This window comes from Garra rufa, chromosome 9 (assembly GCF_049309525.1).
Source record: "Garra rufa chromosome 9, GarRuf1.0, whole genome shotgun sequence".
Lineage (NCBI taxonomy): Eukaryota > Metazoa > Chordata > Actinopteri > Cypriniformes > Cyprinidae > Garra > Garra rufa.
The window spans coordinates 27,516,644-27,536,324 of NC_133369.1; the positions used below are offsets into that span (position 1 = coordinate 27,516,644).

Below are 19,681 nucleotides of genomic sequence, written 5' to 3' on the forward strand. Positions count from 1 at the left end.
AACCCGCAGACATAAAAAACAACCTGCGGCAACAATTGAAAACCGCAGACCTGGCAACACTGCCTGTTGTGTTTACTGTGGAGGTCAGACTCCATGGTACCTCTTCATATCATAAAATTGTGATAGGATATATATTTCAGTGTTTTTAAGATGCCATAAAATGAACCATATAACCATAAACCACATTCCTTTGCTGACACGAAAAAGACAAGACAACGCCATTCACGAAACTAATTTATTTAAATATACAAGATGCTATTAATTCAAGCATTGCAAACCACTCGTTTTTACTACAAAAATATTATTTAAAAAATAATAAAATATGTTGCATGCTGTTATAAAGCCTAAGAAATTCACATAAGGTTAAAGTTTACAGAAAGAGAAAATATGCACACTATCTACAAATGCGAAGGTGGATAAAAATGGTTATGAAATGCATTTCTCAAAACAACCCTGTCCAGAATTAAATTAATGAAGCATATTGTGGTATTACTAACGGTTCACATGACATTACTTTAAAGTGGGCAGGTGCTCCGGCCAATCAGATTGCTTCTCTAACTAGGTGTTATAAAACCAGTTTATTGAATGCTGTAAATGGCTAACTGAGTAACTGTAGACGGTACTGCAGTGGCTGGCTGGACTGGATAACAGAGGTCAAGTTGTGCCCTACTGGCCCAAACTGGTCTGGCTCAGTGGAGGACAAGCGATACATTCTTTCAAACTTATGAAACACTCACAAGGCGTCTTTGTTTTTTGTTTTCCAAAGAAGGTGAGTCATTGGTATTCTCCCTGCTGTGTCTCTTTGGTTGAGAAAAGCATGTAGATAGAATAAATATTTGTTGCAGTTTTTGTTTCAGAATGAACTTGACTCACTGTTTCCCCTATCAGTTCTTTCAGGGCCGTCGGTTATCACTATTATTTCATTCTAAACTTTCTGAAATGAAGACTAAATGATTGCAAAAATCTCAATAGCCACAAAAGTACCGAAAACACATTTCCTGCCTTTACAAATCAATATAATTAAGATAAAAAAAAAATCCTTCTTTAATTCACATATCTTTTTCCTTCCAAAATAAAATAAAAAAAGTTCTTCCCATCCACTATCTCTATAATTTTAACAGATTTTAACCTGTGATTTCTGTGAACCCACTGAAGTTTAGCTGAGCTAATACCAAAGGAGATTACGAGAGATAACGAGAGCTCAATGAAGGTGTTTAGACATACAATCTGTCCTTCTATTGACTTGGAGTGAAAGACATCGTCTTCAGAGGGCCAGCCTCAAATAAATACCAAAATACCTCCAGAATCCATCTAGAAGCCCTTCACAATTCCCACAATGAGTTCTTCATTTGTTTGTCTTCATATGCATGGGTATGTTCACTTAAACAGTCCCTGTTCTGTCAAATCTACATTGATAATTCATAGTTTGAGCATGTAATAATGATTAGAAGTATTCTTGCAGAAAAGGCCTTTAGACATTAAAGCAATTGCATGTCATTTCAAGGTCTGTGATGGTTATGTTGCTAGTATTCTCCTGCGCTGTGTACGGGACAATGGTGCGGTTGTCATAGCAGAGTTGTGGTGTTGCTGTGGTGGTGTTCATGATTTAATTTCAATGACTTTGATGAAGGGCAGGCTCTTGTTGGTCTGGGAAGATGGTCGCAGAGGTTTGCTGCGGAGGAGACACATGAATTTGAATGTGTGAGCTTTTATGTCCGTTATCAAGCATATGTGATCATTTGCATAAAAGGTTTGCATGTAGCTATCGGGCTCATTTGCATGTCCTACCTGTAGACGATCTGCGCATTGGTGTCTGACGGCAGGTAGGAATTTGACCTTTGACTTCCCAGGTAGTAATCCATCTGATCACGCATCTGTTTGTTCTGTAAGCAAAGCACATTTACAAATGGTCAGATGCCAGGAAATGCTCATGAGATTAAAGAGTGAATTTACTAATCGCTTGTGTGTGCGGTCACAGGAATTTTATTTAAAAGAAACATTTGTGTGCATTTTAATGAACTTCTGATGGAGAGTAGAATTATTACTAAGGTTAGGGACCAAGAATGGATTATTTTTCAAAACAGGTTTCATGCTTTACAATATCAAAGCTAAATGACTTTAATTAGTTCTAATTAAGTTGCTTTAAGTAAAACAACAAAATAATCAGGACAAGCAGTGTAGTCTAATTCCTGAACAAATGACTCTAAAGAATTGGTTATTTTTTTAAGTTTTAAATAAAACCAAGGGTACTTGAAAATTGTAGCCTTTCGACTTAAAAATGTCAATGTATTACTTGCCATTCTTTATAATTATTTGTAAAATATACAAGCAATTTTTTGAGTAAAAACGGTTTCTCTTATATCAAAGTTGATAGTGTAGTTCAGAGCAATTATCAGATTGAAGTCTGTGAAAAGCCACACCATTTGCAAAAATTATTTTAATTGTGCTATTATTGCTAAAAGGAAATTACTGCAGTAAAAAAAAAAAACGTTTATCGACTCATTAAGGAAACTTTTTTCCTCAAAGCATTTTTTTCTACTTTTTCTACTATGATTTTACTACTTTATTTGATTTCTTTTTTTTTCCAATCAAATGTAAATGTCCAAGTCACATTTTCTTGGTTAAATAAACATTACTTACACTATCTGAAAAAGAAAAAAAATTTATCTATTTGATGTTTTACATGAACAATGTAATAAATATTATGTTTTTTAAAGCCAAGTATGAATCTCATCAAGTTAGCATTTTTAAGCATTTTACATTTATTACAAAATAATAACTCAAGGCAGTAACCATTTAAGCAATATATTCTATCTGTGAACTCATATTCATCTATTTTTTAAAAATAATTTACCTTTAACTATTTAATTTTTTATATCATCAGTCATCAAAGCTCGATAAATATTGGTCACAGACACTGGGATTTACTTTAAATTTCACCAATCTGATTACTCACTAAAAACTCACAGTTGATGTTTTCATGCCATTTTAAGACTTCTTTTGATGTAACAAAGTGGTTATGTCTAAGTGTGTGAGTTGTGAGTCTTCCCATTAATTTCATTATATTGTTTATTCAGACTGATTCAGACTGCATTGCCTCCTCTCACGTGGCTTTCCCCCATTCATTCTCAATTACCCCCACTAAACCCACTGCACGCTTTAGGGGGTCTGTTAAAACTCAGTGGGCTCAGGGGAGGCGATGCAATGTGTGGACAATGTTTCTTTCGAAAAATAAGTGATTTTTAGACTTTTTAACATTTAGTTTTTTTGTTTTGTACTACAACGTTTTTCTCATCCAAAAAATTGCCTCCTCAGAGGAAACAGCCCTGCTGTGTACTAACCTCTGCCTCCAGCATGGCCACTTTCTCCTCTAGCTCTCTGATCACTCTGTCTCTCTCCTGAATCACCATGCGTGAGTTCTGAAGCTAGATGACACAAGGATGGAAAGTTTGAGTTAGCAAGCCTTACATGACAAAATTTAGTATGAAAGTCTGTGCATGTATGCACACGTCCAGTACCTGTTCAATCATTTGCCGTAGTTTTCTCTGTTGACTCTTGAGCATGTCATCCAAGTGATGAATCTTCTCTTTCAGAATCGCATTTTCCTTTTCCAGCTCTTCCAACCTGTTACATAATTAAGCAACGTGTTTACAGCAACACCCAACTGAAGCATGAAGTTAAAAAAGGCAGCATAATGTGAGAGAATAAGTCAGATTCATTATGCCCCCTACCTCTCCCTTCCTGCAGGGCCCTCCTCCCTCAGTTCGTGCAGCTGCAGGAGTTCGGCTTCTTTGGTCATGAGTTGCTCTCTGAGGGTGGAGCTCTCCTGCTCCATGCCGCCCATGAGACGTTGCAGGCTCTCAATCTGCTGGTCCTGCTGTTCTTTGCTCTGCTGAACCCTCTTCAGATACTCGCTCTGCTCAGATAACTGCTTCTTATATTGCTGTGCCTCAAACTACAATAACATAAACAGAGAAAAGGAATTAAATCACAATCACAAAAGATACATTTATTACACAACTATTACACAGCTTCTGCAATATTCGATTCTGACTGGAAAATCAGTCGCAGGAGTCTGTGGTCAAATATGTTTTGTACAATGAGCCCTAAAATGACCGTTGGCCCTGATAAACAACCCCATACGCTACCAGTCAAAAGTTTTTGAACAGTAAGATTTTTAATGCTTTTTAAAGATGTCTCTTCTGCTTACCAAGCCTGCATTTATTGAATCCAAAGTACAGCAAAAACAGTCAAATTTTGAAGTAGTTTTACTCTTTGAAATAACTGTTTTGTATTGCAATTTATTCCTGTGATCAAAGCTAAATTTTCAACATCATTACTCCAGTCTTCAGTGTCACATGATATTTCAGAAATCAGACTAATATGCTGATTTGCTGTTCAAGAATCAATTATTATTATTATTATTATTATTATTATCAATATTTAAAACAGTTGGGTACATTGTGTTTAGGATTCTTTTGTTAAGCTTGGAGTCGGTATCATTTTTTTCCTTTTTTTGGAGAAAGAAATCATAGACATTTATATTTTTATCTAGCAAAGATGCTTTAAATTGATCAGAAATGATGATAAAGACATTTATAATGCTACAAAAGATTTCTATTTCAGATAAATGTTGTTCTTCTGAACTTTCTATTCATCCATAAAACATGAAAAATATCTACTTAGCTGTTTTCAACATAATGATGATGAAGTTAATAATAATAATAATAAATGTTTTTGATCAGGAAAGTTATCCAATATCCATAAGTCACAGCTTCAAAAAACCTCTAATCACTACAATTGTTGATTTATTATTAAATATATCCTTATATATTTGCTATTATATACTCCTAAATCTGTCAAATAATGGCAATTTTTTACATTTTAAATCTTTAGAAGTCAACAAACTGTGAATGAATTGTAAAAGTGATTTTTTTTAGTTTTAAGTTTTGTATTTGATTAATTTATTTATATAATTAATAATGGAATATGTATGAATTAATTTATTTTATAGTCACTGATGAAAGCAATGTAAAATAATGCAAGATAGAATTATTTATGTATTTATTTTATAAATTATAAATTGTATTATTTTAAATGTAAGTTTTTTTGTAAGAAGCAAATTGCCAAAAAAAAAAAAAAAAAAAAAAAACGGAAGACATGGGTGGGTCCTGATTACATAAATGTATTTTGAATAAAACAACTTTCGACAGTTTCAGGAAGTTGGAAATGATTAAAAGCTTTAAGCTGTTTAAATTATCACATCATTCTGACATCAGCTGTTTGCTAAACATTGAAATCTTTGACGTATAAGATGCAAGCAGCTGCCGATTATGAAACGGCACATCATCGTGAAAAAATGTGCGATTTCGCCCCCGCTCACACTGTTCTTTCCCAACTTGGATCTGACCCAGTTGGCTTTCCCAACAGGAATGTCTGCTTCTGTATTAGTACAACTCACCTCTCACCTTTTCTAAGGACAATCTAACAAAGGTTCCTTTGAGTACTCTTGTAAGTTATGAATGTTAAGAGACTAACCAGCAGTTTTTCTCTCTCCTCCTGGTGTTTCTTCTCGGCCTCTTGGAGTTGAGAATACAGACGCTTACTGGCCTCCCTCATCTTCTCTTTTTCCTGCTCATCCATACTATCCTGAGAGAAAACACAGTGACAAAAGGTTACTGAAAGGAATCTGTAATTTGTTTGGTTACAGTTGAATTTGTATGCGTGTTCATGTCTTACATGTGTTTTGAATTAGTTATGCAACATAGCGGTTTAAGCAATAAAAAAATGGAGCAAACCGTACTCAATTACAAACCAAACACTCTCCCACAGTCACATAAACAAAATACTGTATATGTCTCTACAAATTATGTCCATTGAAACTCTCCTAGTAGTTATTTATAGACATGTGTGAGAGCTTGAGGACAATGTAAGTTAGACAGAAAGTGGGAGGGAGCTTCGCTCTACGTGCGTCAACAGGGTGTGTGTTCTAACAGTAAAATACTGACGTACGCTGTCATAGCTCAGCTTTTCCACCCGTTCTCCTGCTCTGACTACCCAAACACACACATCCCGTTGGGAGGCTAATCCGCACTATTCAGTCCGAAAAAGAATGTGCTGCCGCCGCATTTAGTTTCATCAAGCGACAAAAGATAAGAATTTGAGGAATGTGAGAATCGTTAAAACCTGTTGAACAAATACTGTTGATTATAAAGAACCACGGATAATTATTTCAGGTGGCTTAACATGTTTCCCAAGCTGTGCGTTTTTGTGTGGTTTCCTGGGTGATTAATTCTTATCTCCTGGATGATATAAATACCAATGGGTGTTTACTACTGTGGTTTGCTGATGTGCACCAACAGATTGTTATGATTTGTTAATGTAGGTGTGTATTGGTAATTACCTAATTGATTAAAAAAAATACTACTAACACCCAAGGGATACAGATTTTTTTATTTATTATATAACATGACTGCACTGAAGCATTTGGTCATTTCAAATAGACATTTGTAGAAAAACTAAAATGTTTTTTTCAATACATGAATGCCTCATAGATTATGTTCTACTTTAAATCTCTCGATGCAGAAAATATCTTAGCTAATTTAAAAACGAGGATGCACAGATATTAACATTCTGGGAGATATCAGTAAGCTGGTAATTATTTTCATGTTTATTTTTCCGATTAACCATTAAATGGCAGATTTTAACATTTGATGCACATTTCTTTAAATAAATAAAAAATAGATAGATATACAGCTGATAAGATGATAATTATTTTCATGTTTTTTCCCCGATTTTTAAAATTTGATTTTTAAAATTTTTAAAATTTGAATCTTTTTTTTAAATAAAAATAAAAAAGATTTGAATTTAGGCATATTAAAATGTATAGTATGTATGAAATAGTTTATACATTTATATTCATTTTGATATTTACTAAAGATTACAGTAAACAATGCTAAAAATTGTCCATTTTTGATGACAGGAAAAGTAATATAAAGATAGAAATGGGGGAAATAAGTACATTATTTTGTTTTAATAAATGAAAAATAACACTAAAAAGCTCAAATCAAGCATTTTAAATGCTAAAAGTAAATGTAGGTATTACTACATTATAAACATAAGTATGAAAAATGTGTTAATTCAGATATTAATGCTAAAAATTACATTTAACAGTTGTAAAAGTATTAGTTTTATTAGTGTAAGGTGATGCACTAAAATAATATATGAAATAATATAAAAAGTAAAATAAGCATAGAAAGCATAAAAATCGGCAAATGTTTTAAAAGCTAAAAGTTGATTTAGGCATCACTATATTGGAAATCACAGTATGAAAATTTGTATTTAAATCAATATTTACTAAAGATTACATTTAACTGTGTAAAAAATCTGATGGCGACAAAGGTCATTTAAATTTAAAAAAGGGGGAAATTATGATTACATATTATTTACACAATAGCCATAAATTAATTACAACTTACTGATTCACAAATTCACAATCTTTAACCTAATATATCTACTTTAACTACCCCTGAGATTTTAAAATTATTATTTTAATAATTAAGTGAAGTAACAAATAACATTTTAATCTGAATATTTAATATTTAATCTTGAACCAATCAATATGGTTTAAGATTATCCTAGTTAAATCAATGTGATAAATGAGATGATGAGGTCAAAAGTAATCTAAAAGTAATTTAAAATTAGTCTTATTGTATTACCTAAAAGGTGTAATGTAATAGACTGCATTACTAACTACGAATTTTGTCAGTATTCAGTAATGGATTACAATTTGTAAGTAATCTCCCCATCTCTGTTGGCTGATAACCTGTGTGTTTGTGTGTGTGTGCAAAGCCCACATAAATGTCTCACCTGTCTCTCTAAACCATTTATGGCATGTGTTAGTGCTGAATGAGTGCCATTAATTCTTCTGGGGCCAGATAACACCATCTGAGGGTGAGAAAAAGGACAGTTGGTTAACATTTTATGGTTAATACAGCTTAAAATAACACAAATGCAGTATATAAAGTATATACTGTATGCATATTGATGTTGTCTTGTCTCACCTTATGTTCTGTCCTGTGACTTTTAGCTGCCATCTGCTCTCTGAGGTTTTTAAGACAGTATCTCACCTGCACACAGTACAACACATTTAATGCACATGTTCTGAAAACATCCGAACATAGAAAAGTGGGAAATGATACTGAGGAGTTTTGCTTTTACCTCTTGTATTTGTGAAACTTCCTCTGAAAGCATTTTTAGACTCTGTTGGTGTCTGGCTTGTGCCTCTTTGCGGTCTTCCAGATATACCTGACAAGCAAATCCAAAGATTTTAAAAACATAAAATCACTGATTTCAAAAAGTGCCTAAATTAAATCTATCATTTTATAATTAGTCTAGTTGTGCCTAGTCTAGTTTAGGCTGAATTAGAAATTCCACTCAGAATCAGACCTGATTATCATTTTACATTAAAGCTCAAACTTCCAGATGTAACTGATTTATCATTCAAAGTTAAAAACAGACCTACCTTAATGACTTCACCTTGCTCTTCAGACTGCTTGACCAGATCAGACTTCAATGGCTGTCTCTCATAGGTTGGTTGGACCAAAGCAAAAGCTCTGCCAATTGGCTGGAATGACATGAAAAATTCATATTAAATCCCTATTGTATGCATAAAATAATATGTCAACTGATGTATAGTTTGTTAGAATAGGACAATAATTGGCCTAGATATGAATATTTGAAAATCTGGACCTGAGGCTACAGAAAAATCTAAATATTGAGAAAATCGCCTTTAAAGTTTTCCAAATTAAGTCCTTAGCAATGCATATCTTTGATCTTTGTTTAATATCCTAACGATTTTTGGCATAAAAGAAAAATCAATAATTTTGACCCATACAGTGTATTGTTGGCCATTGCTACAAATATGGCTCCTTAAGACTTAGGACTACTTAAAACAGATTTTTTTCGTCCAGGATCACATATTATATACTGCAAAAAATATTTAAGATGAGTCAAATATTTCCAAATAAGAGCTGAACTCATACCAATCTAACTTTCTTAGAATAAACCTTTACATCTGCATGTCTTTGCAGAAAACAAAGACCCCTTTCTGAACAGGCGGTATAAATAACTCTAACAAGCAAAGAGTAGCAGGAAACCCCTTAAAGAGCAGGAATGGGCGCAGATGTGGGAAAAGGGACATGGAAAGTTATGCAATTTCTGGAATCTGAAACAATGAGCCTCTGGTCCTACAAGAACGTCCCTTGGAACACATCCACATGCTCCTTGTGTTTATAGAACTTTGGCTGATAGACAGAAAAAAAAATGGACCAGAGTGTGTGTGTGTGTGTGGGGGGGGGGGGGGGGGTAATTCCACTGAAGTTAATCTGAAATGATTCTACAGAATCACTATCACACCAGAAGAAATAACCAGCCCATAACCAACAGCAGAGATCATAAAGGACAAGCATACAATACACAACCACAAACCATCAAAACATGCAAAATTGTATCAGTGGCAAGTTGCATAAACATATGCCACTATGAGTGTCTTAACAGTTAGTCTGAAGCAAACGGGCAATGAGACTCCTTTTTCAGATACAAATGAGATATTTCTATTATGTAACTGACTTAAAAAGTTATAACTAGTCATAAGTTATATACATATCTCAATTTTAAATCATATACATATTGGATGTTCCGGTATAACTTTAGCTAAAGCATAAACTTAACACATTTAATGCAGAATTGGTTTCAAACAAGCATTTTTTGTCAATCTTCTAAAACAGTCTCAGGGTCAAAAATACTGAATGTATAATAAATGCTTAAAAACAGTCACGTATGAGATTGAATCTGAATGCGACATCTGAAAATGTCAAGACTAGAGATGATCATCTCTATAAATAGAAAGAAACGGTCATTTACCTTATCTGTGGTGGGCAGCTGGTGCTGGTTCTGCTCGTTTAGAGTCAGTCTGAGCGTCCTGTGCCCGTTCTGAATAATGACATGAAGAGAAGCACAAATGTGAGTGAGGGATGCAACAAAGAGACCGTTATAGAAAGCAAAAAGGGTGGGAGCTGTATGGATGAGGGGAACATGTAGGGAGGAGGAACTGAGTAATGCCTACTGAGAGAGAGACTGAGTGAAGGCCAATGGCCCATTAAAGTTTGGCATGGAGGTCTGTGGTTACTCAATGTGAAAGGAAAAAAAACGAAAGCGAAAGGAATCTACAGTCCAGTCTCTAGGATATACAAACTCTGATTTGATTTGTTCCTCAGCTTCTGGAAAATTCTTGAGCTGTGCTGGGATTGCCAAAACTTTGTATTTGAATGTAAATTTGAATCGTCACAAAGATGGAGGCGGGACGCCACAAATCTAAACGGAACAATGCGCTCCAGCGCAGAACGGAATGTCACCATGACAACCCAGACACCCATCAACAACATAAACTATGTCTGCTGGACACAGGAAGAGACAAAACAGAGACTATAAAGCTTTGGCAACAACACAAACAGTTGAGAGGACGCACTCTTACACAACATAAGATAACATCCACATGACCAAATTAAGAAAGCCTAGAAAACAGAATAACTGTATATGGTATTCAAGAACATAATCTGATTAAATATGTAAAAAAATAAACACTGGACCAATTAAACCAACCACAGATGGCTGGATAAGTGTGTGTGTGTCCATGCATAAATCCAGAACATTCCGCTGACTCTAAATCTAGACACAGTGGGACGGGAGGTCCTGAAAGTGAGCATGTGGCAGACAGCGTGCACGAAATATGACATGTTTATTAAATATGTGTGAGACAGGCTCAGACCGACTGTGAAATTGTCCCTGGTCATCACTGGGGTGAAGATCAAGTGTCTGAACAAAGGTGGCAGAAGTCATTACAAAGTCACATGAGACACATTTTTGTCATACTGTGTTTAGACTAGATGTGATTCTTATTTAGTGTCATTAGGGAAGGTGTTATTTTGGTAATATTAGCATGTAATAAATGTGGGTATAGAAGCTGAGAGTTTGGTTTAGTGCCATTACCAAAGAAATTTAAAAGAAAAAGTGACGTGTTCATTGATAATGAGGTATGATGGGACATGACTGTTACAGTGAAACTGACAGTATGTACAAATAAAGAGACTGCAGTGAGTTCATAAAAGTACCGCAAATTATTATTACCCTTTCTCACCCCTGTGATGATATAGTAATAGGTAATAATGAGACAGAATATGAGATAGGATAAAAGGCAAATTACTATTAAAGTGCAAATGACATTATATAACATTATGTGATTAAGTAATCAAGTAATCTACTATTCTTTGACAACAATGCAGCATTTGTGGCACGTGCAAAAACCATATGTGACCCTTTACCAAATTGAGATTGATACATCTGAAAGCTGATTAAATTAGCTTTTCATTAATGTATGGTTTGCTAGGATATGAATAACTGGTCGAGATACAACTATTTTAAAATGTGGAATCTAAGGGTGCAAAAAATAAATCTAAATATTGAGAAAATCAACTTTAAAGTTTTGCAAATGAAGATCTAAGCAATGCATATTACTAATCAAAAATTAAGTTTTGATATATTTACGGTAGGATCTTTACTTAATATCCTATTGATTTTTGTCATATAGCTACAAATATACCTGTGTTACTGAAGGTTTTGTGGTCCAGGGTCACATATGTAATAATGTTCAACAATATTCTCAAGATTTTGATTTAAAAGTTGTTTTATTGGTTTTATTTGCATAGATAATGAACTTTGAAATGTCTTTTCTATCAAAACCCATTTCTGCCACAGAATAAAAAAAATGGTAATAATGACCTTTTATCTCAGACTTTTTTCTTCCAATTCTGTGAGAAAAATTTAAGAGCTGTGAGATTTATTCTGACCAGTGACTGACTCAAGTGTGAAATAGCTCTGTCAGAGACAGAGCACATCCAAATCAGTTTTTAGTCAGACTTTAGCAGTCATCTCAAAGGAACATAACATCTGTTTGCTTACAGAACGATGTTAGACAGATGTTGATTACATTTTTTGCAGGTGACCAGTCGAGTTGAGATTACGATAGCATCTGCTGTTATGTCGAGCTCAGGCAATACAAGAAAAAAAGATAACGCATGACCTTTTTAAGCTTGTTGGTTCATGCTTTTTTTGAAAGCTAAAAGCCAGGTGTACTGAGTATGACTCTGGCCAAAGTCCAGCTGTTACACAATACAGGTGCTATATGTATTGCATATCATTTGGCGACATTCAAATGCTACACCTTTGTACCTTATTTACCCCCAATGGTGCATAGTACCTCCTACATATTAGTACCTAAAGTAGGGCTATATTTGTAGGGCTGGGTAAAAAATATCGATTTTTAAATTTTACGATACAATTTTGATTTTTAAATCCCTAGCCTGTTTTTAGTTAGCGAACAGAATAATGTAGCACACCTCACATCCAATAAATCATAATATATGACCCTGGACCACAAAACCAGTCTTAAGTCGCTGGGGTAAGTTTGTAGCAATAGCCAAAAATACATTGTTGTATGGGTCAAAATTATTGATTTTTCTTTTATGCCAAAAATCATTAGGAAATTAAGTAAAGTCATGTTCCATGTCATGTTCCATGAAGATTTTTTTGTAAAATTCCTACTATAAATATATCAAAATGTAACTTTTGATTAGTAATATGCATTGTTAAGAACTTAATTTGGAGAACTTTAAAGGTGATTTTCACAGTATTTAGATTTTTTTGCACCTTTAGATTCCAGATTTTCAAATAGATGTATCTCGGCCAAATATTATCCTAACAAACCATACATCAGTGGAAAGCTTATTTATTGAGCTTTCATATGATGTATACATCTCAGTTTTGAAAAATTTAACCTTATGACCGGTTATGTGGTCCAGGGTCACATATGCTTTGTGCTTTGTCACTTTTGATATCAAACAAAGTCTCAAATTTCATATTTTGTCCATTTTATTACAGTATTCAAGCAATAAATGCTGTTTTGGCGCTGTTTAATGTGAAGTGAGGGTTTCTTAGGCACTTTTACATTGAAAATGGGTAAATCTGGATACTTTAGATGGGTCATGGGCCCTGTGTCTCACCTGGTTTCCCGTTGCCCCGTGTATCATCAGCCTCAGAGAAGCAGCAATGCGAATGTGAATTGATCGTCTCCTCCGTTTTAATACAGTTACAGCACGAAATAAACATTAATGAGTGTCCGAAGGTATGTTAAAAGAAAAAGTGCACCTTCTGAAATCCGTATCCTGTCTCATGTAATCGCTCAATCAGTGTTTCAACTGTGCTAAGACACCAATATATCAGCTTGTAAACAAAGACACATAATTTACCTCAAAAAAAAAAAAATTTAGTGACCATAAACTCTTTATTTAGCTAGAAAAATTAAGTCTAGAGAGGATAATTTTGTTAAATATACTTTTAAAAATAAAGGTGCTTGAAAGGGTTCTTCAAGCCATGCAATTAAAGAACCATTTTTGGTTCCACAAAGAACCATTCAGTCAAAGGTTTTTCAAAGAACTGTCCCTTTTTTACCTGTTTATAATCTGAAGAACCTTTTTTTGAACAAAGAACCTTTTGTGAAAGGTTCTTCCGATGTTAAAGGTTCTTTGTGGAACAATTTAGACAAAAAGGATCTTCTATGGCATCGTGAAGCACCTTTATTTTTAAGAGTGTATATGCACCATATAACATATTCATCATCATTTTTACTCTTGTTTAATGTTTAATTTGTTTGAATTAATCCGTCAAACTTTTATGACAGCCACCATTTAAATGTTTATATTAAAAAACAATTGAAGTAGAAATATAATCATGTAATTGTATAATGAGTGTAATTTCAGCATTTCTATACAATTCAGTTATACCTCAATATTATAGTAATGTAGTACCAACTGACTCTCTGAAAATGGAAAATTTGGCATGTACTGTATCTGATATATCCAAAATAATCCATATCGAACTGAATTGGACATTGAATTGAATTGCAAGCTTGTGAATTAGAATCGAATTGCGAAATTTGTGCCAAAACCCAGCCCTAAATATTAGTATCTAAATTACACATATTAGCACCTTTTGAAAAGGTACTGCCCCAGAGACAGGTTTTGTTTGTTTGTTTGTTTTTTTAAGAGAGAGTTTATGGACTTACTGCATGTGAAAGACCTTTAGACAGCTACCGTATTTATTACAAACAAACAGTGTGATGCTACTGTTCACCAAACCACCACAGAGCACTTTGTAATCGACATGTTTCATCAAGAACATTCCATGTAAAGCTGCGACTTACACACCACTGTATTACATATCACAAAGACGGGTTACATCATTAGCCTAGTGATGCAAGTCCAAGTAAAAAAGAGACCTTTTACTATTGTACCACTTGCTAAATCACTAGACAAAACACAGCCACACCTCAACCCACCTGGCCAAAGCAACACATTTATCGTAATCCCATAAATGAGACAAAACAAGCATCAGGAAGACGAACAGACTAGACAAAGAGCAACTGAATAGTCAGGATAAACAAAACTACTACCTAAAGCTTGTTTAGGACTTTAAACAAGTTCAAAGGAAATTAATTATTAATATATTTACCTGAGTAAATCTACAAGTGCAACCGCATGGACGTCCTATCAGTGTGTGTGAATCGGGTGTTTCCATAGAAGGCAAAACTGCATTTAAAGTCAAGCTGAGCCAAGTTCAACACCACACCTCAACCAAGACAACAACAAAGACACACAACACACGCCTGCAAAATGACACGCACCCAGTACAAAACAATTTTCATGCCTGTAATGGGAGAGGATTAAATAAATCTATTTGGAAAGAAGTTCGTGAGGATTCTGCTCGGGGCATCGGAACAACAGGCTTTTCATTACAATCGAGCGTCACATACCAAAACTCTCTGATAACACGGCATCTCTCTTTTTAAATGGACACATATAAACAGGCATACAAATATGCACGCAAAGTCTCTGCCTGACAGGAATGGTCATTATTTAGAGATTACATAAGAGCTCTGTGGGATTTGCATATTTTGTGTTTCAAGGAAATAGAAAAGAGGCGTTGGCACTGGGGTATTAAGAAAACAAACTGGCGATTAATAACAGATGAAGAAAGATGGATTGCAATGGTGTTTGTTCACTGGAAATCAAACCGGGTCAGAGTGAAACCTGAACGCAGGTGTGAGGTACAAAGCACAGAGAGAGACAGGACATAGAGAAAGGGACGGGTGAAAAAGAGAGGAAACATAGGGGGGTTGTTTGAGCCGTGAGTGGAATGTGTCATTGGATACAGGCCTCTGGCCCTCTCAAAGAGACAGACAAAAGACTCGGCTAATCACACAAGCGTTTTTTCCTTGGTGAGATGTAAAGGTCACGCGAGAAATCCGAATAGCCGCTTGAAACTTGACGCTGTATATAGACAATGGTGACTTTACACAAGCACTGAATCTCGGTGAACTGAAACATTAATGATAGCACCATTAATCAGGTTGTAATTGAAAGAATTGGGATTTTTACAAATAATAATAAGTTAAAAGGTTATGAAATGCCAGACGTTATTGAATGAATGAGCGGATAGATAGATAAATAAACTTTTTTTTTAATCCCACGCTTGAGGGTTGAAGTTTTATTAAGCTAATTTATCAATTAGTAATTAATCGTATCATTATATTAACAAATAAATTAATTTGCTGAAGTTTTTTTTTTTTATGTTGTTCAAAAATGTTTTGCTTTTTCAAAAGTATTTGCATATGGTTGCCATTTTCCTTGGGCCTTTCCTGCTCCACACTGAGGGGCCTTTTATTTCACACTTTGGAGTGAAAGCTTTATATTATTCTATCAATATTCAATTAAATTATTTATATTTTGAGAGCAGAAAGAAAGAAACAAAATGTTTACAAAATGAGTTTACATGGTTCTTACCGATCTTTAGTGTACTTAGAAGTGCTTCCAACATTGTCGTGGCAAGACAAAACACAAGTCAATTTCACCGCAGTGTTCTTTGCAACCAAGCCAAGTTTTCACATAGTGTACATTTTTTACTACTGTATTGTATATACTGTACTGTGTGTACTGTGTAGGTACACATGCCCATCAATGCAATCTGCTTCATAATGTGAACTTGATGAGAGAAGCAAAACGTGCACTTTCACAGAAGCCACATAAAGAGTGAGTAAATACAAGTTTGAAGTTAAATATTTGTTGTATGACTGCTAACCCTATGCCAAAAGCGAAGAGCTATTGATCAAGGGAGCGGTAAATGAGCAAAATAAATGGTGTAAATGGAAGAGAGAGAAAGTAAATATACAGCTGGGGGAACAAAGGTTTTAAAAAACAGTTTTTAAAAAGGTGGAAACGCCTTACATAACCCACGATCATCCGGCTAAACTTGCGAAAAACAATATAGCTACATGGCTTTCACTTCACATGATTTTTTTTTTTTTTTTTTTTGGCTTTTCCTTCTTTGAATCAATTTCAAAGCAAAAAAGAAATTGCATTTAATAGTTTTCTCATACGCTGCTCTATTAGGGAACTACACAGAATCATTAAAAGCCATTTTAGAAGTTATTATATAAGTGTGCGACCCTCTAAAGAATGCATCTCAAATGCTTGAGAAGTCTATTAAACAGCTTCCTGCTGAATGATGTGCTGTTTTCATATTCGCAAAATGAAAAACATGCAAAAACAGTAGCTGCGGAAAAACATAGGCTACAATATGGTGCATTATCAGGTCAGGCGTTTAAATTACCAGCTTGTTAAGAAAAGGAAGGAAACCTTCCACAATCAAGCAAATGCTTGAGCCCTGTCTCACTTCCAACTTCAGTTTGCATGCAGAAAGCATGAAATATATATTCTGTGATACTAAAAGAGGTCATAAAACCAGTTAGGGAACAAGGCTGCCCAGCAACCTGAAAAGATAAGGTTAATAATCATCTAACTCCACATTACTCTTTTTATATACAGTGCTGATTGAACAGACACAGGCACAGCTGGTATTTGGCTTAACTATCCCCTGTGCTGGCACAAATACCTCTTAGAGGTTATTAGGGAAACCAAATTTCAAGTAAGTGACATTAAACCAGATTAAGCATCTGTTGTGCATACAGAGAAGGGCAAAGAGAGGTAAAGAAGGTTTAGAGTGTAGATTGACACTATAAATACTGGTAATTAATAAAGCATCATATTTAAACTGAGATCATTTGGTTTTAAGTTCATTTTTACGATATAAATTAATGAATGAATGGATAAAGCACTGAATCATGTAAATACGTGAGGGAACACGTAGCGCATTTAATATTTTACCAGGAAGAAATGCAAGGGATCAAAGTTCTCTTTTATGAGTATGATGCGAAAACGACCCAGAAACCTTTGCCAACATGTGTTAGAACTTTTCCCTAAAACGAACTATTTTAGTTATGTTTTAATCATTAGTATATTTTATAATCAACATTTTAATTGCACTTGTCCTTATTTATATAGCCTATAATACAGTAAATACACGCACGCACTAACACAAACACACATTTTATGAGTATCTTTGATTCAGATATTAACTGTTAAAACCTGTGCAAAACTATGCAGATACATTTAAGCAAAAACAAACTTTTTTTTTTCTAGAGATAGTTAATAATAAAGTAATGAATAAAACTGATACATACCATTCTGTCATCCCATTTGATTTCATCAAATGTGCACATACTCCCCATTCGATTCATTTTAGCGTAATGTACCTAAACTCAAAAGACAATAAGTAGGCTACTTCAGCAAATAAAGCCAGGTAAGAAACAGAAGTTAAATATCCCACTGAGCGCTCGAAATCGTCGCTGTTGTGTTTTGTTGTGTTCTTATATCGTCTGTCACGCTGAATAATAAATAGCCTCGGAGCAGGTCTCACCTCGAGCTGAACGGTTTTGTCAGACACTCCCCTGATTCTCGATAGTTTCACGGGTCGCTTTAACGTCAGAGTGAAATCTGTCTGTCGTGTGACCTCATTGCGTCGGCATCTCTCTCCGTTTGTTTCGCCTCAGCCCGCGGGAACAGCGTCATGACGTGGTGTGTTTCACCTGAGCGACGCGTCTTATTCCACTATCCCCAGGTTACGAAAAAAATACGCAATGAGATTTGATAGAAAATATCTTCGAAGTTAGTCAGTTTCTTAAGACTGAGAGCAAAGGCAAAGGTGTATCTAAGGTAAGTCAGAAGTCCCTTTAAAACAAAAGAAAAGTTGATGGACATCAACAAGTGTGACTTCATAAACGTTAATCATTTTCAGTTGAATATTAAAGGCAGCTTTAGTAGTAGTAGTAGTAGTAAACATCATCATTACACATAGTTACTATTATTATAACAATAACCATTATTATATGTAGGCTACAATAAAATGAAATGAAATAAATATGAGTGTCTCCATATAGATCAGAACTAAGAAAATAGACATAATGTAGCCTACAGTATACTATCCAAGTATTTTCAATCAATGAATTAATTTATCATTTTAATTTATAAAGCTGACTCAAGTGATGTAATCAGACGCCTATGTGAGCAATACACAACATTCACCTGAATCCCATCTCAAAGTCCTATAATTTGATGTTTCACACTGTAATTATTGGATGAACACTGAAAGTACATATTAAACAAGTTTGCATCACTGTGGTCTAGACCAGACACAACTGGAATAAAACCATAGAGAGATGATAAGAGTTTGATAAGCAGTTTTGAAAGACAGTCATAGCCCAGATATGAAACAAAAGAAATACTATAATGGGAATAACTTTAATCATATGCTGGGATTATCCAAATGTTTACATGTATATCCCTATCTGTACATGTCTGTTTCACACGTCAAGTTGTTCAAATGCATCAGCTTTGTTAAATTGTATATAAATAAAATAATAATGATAATACATTTTTAAAAATCTTAACAAAAAGTCATTCTATAACACCTTTGCCATTCGTGTCTCTCAAATGAATGTGTGTATAACAATGCATCCGTTATCAGGTTTTCCCATTTAACGACAGTCAGCTATTCTATAAATCAATAAAACTTTGTCATGTTTCAAAGGGTAAAGTTTTTAAGGACATACTTCATCACTTTTTTGTTTTAGAGGATGATTTTAAAATGACATCACTGTTAGAGCTCAAGACTCGTAATAATGTCAAACTGAACAGTAAAAACTGTCAACTCTGTCACATCTCTAGACGTAATTACAGTTAAACTAAAAATCAGACACATTCAACATTTCAGTTATCACATTTCACACAGTTACTGTAATAAAATATGACAAGAACTCAGAGTAAAACTGTGTCAGAACAAATTAATCATGATAATGTCAGATAGCTTTGATGCAAAGGTATGTAATGGATTACAATCAACCAAAACTTCAGACAACTGTTATTTTGACAATATTTGCACAAGTAGCAATACTTTGTTGACCAATTACCAAACAATGCTTAATTTTGTTCAGTCTGTGGTGTAAAAAGTTTGCATTAGCATTAAAAGAAAAAGAAAAAAACATTTTCAAAATTCTAATCAAAATTTTGGTTCCAAATTTTTATCAGTTTTACTGGTAGTCCACTGTATGAAGAATTTTGGGTATAATATGTCACAGTTTACTTTATTTTGCTATCCTCGCTTAAATAAATTA

General features: G+C 34.3%; 1 protein-coding gene across 1 annotated transcript; it reads right to left on the minus strand.

Moving 5' to 3' along the window:
• Positions 1–221: 221 nt before the first annotated feature.
• tuft1a (tuftelin 1a) lies at positions 222–17,963 on the minus strand. Its single transcript, XM_073847093.1, has 13 exons — positions 17,929–17,963; positions 17,693–17,764; positions 9,925–9,993; positions 8,525–8,626; positions 8,221–8,307; positions 8,064–8,129; positions 7,870–7,947; positions 5,539–5,649; positions 3,732–3,955; positions 3,519–3,624; positions 3,342–3,425; positions 1,789–1,883; positions 222–1,672 (listed from the first exon to the last, which is right to left on the minus strand). Exons 2-13 carry the CDS (start codon positions 17,747–17,749, stop codon positions 1,600–1,602), a joined length of 1,152 nt encoding a protein of 383 aa, XP_073703194.1. The 5' UTR covers positions 17,750–17,764; positions 17,929–17,963; the 3' UTR covers positions 222–1,599.
• Between the last annotated feature and the right edge of the window lie 1,718 nt (positions 17,964–19,681).

Coding starts and splice junctions, on each gene's coding strand:
- tuft1a (XM_073847093.1), bottom strand. CDS start 17,749: ATGAATCGAATGGGGAGTATGTGCACATTTGATGAAATCAAATGGGAT. Junction 8,627..9,924: donor AGCTGCCCACCACAGATAAG/GTAAATGACCGT, acceptor ATGTCATTCCAG/CCAATTGGCAGAGCTTTTGC. Junction 3,625..3,731: donor GGCCCTGCAGGAAGGGAGAG/GTAGGGGGCATA, acceptor ATTATGTAACAG/GTTGGAAGAGCTGGAAAAGG.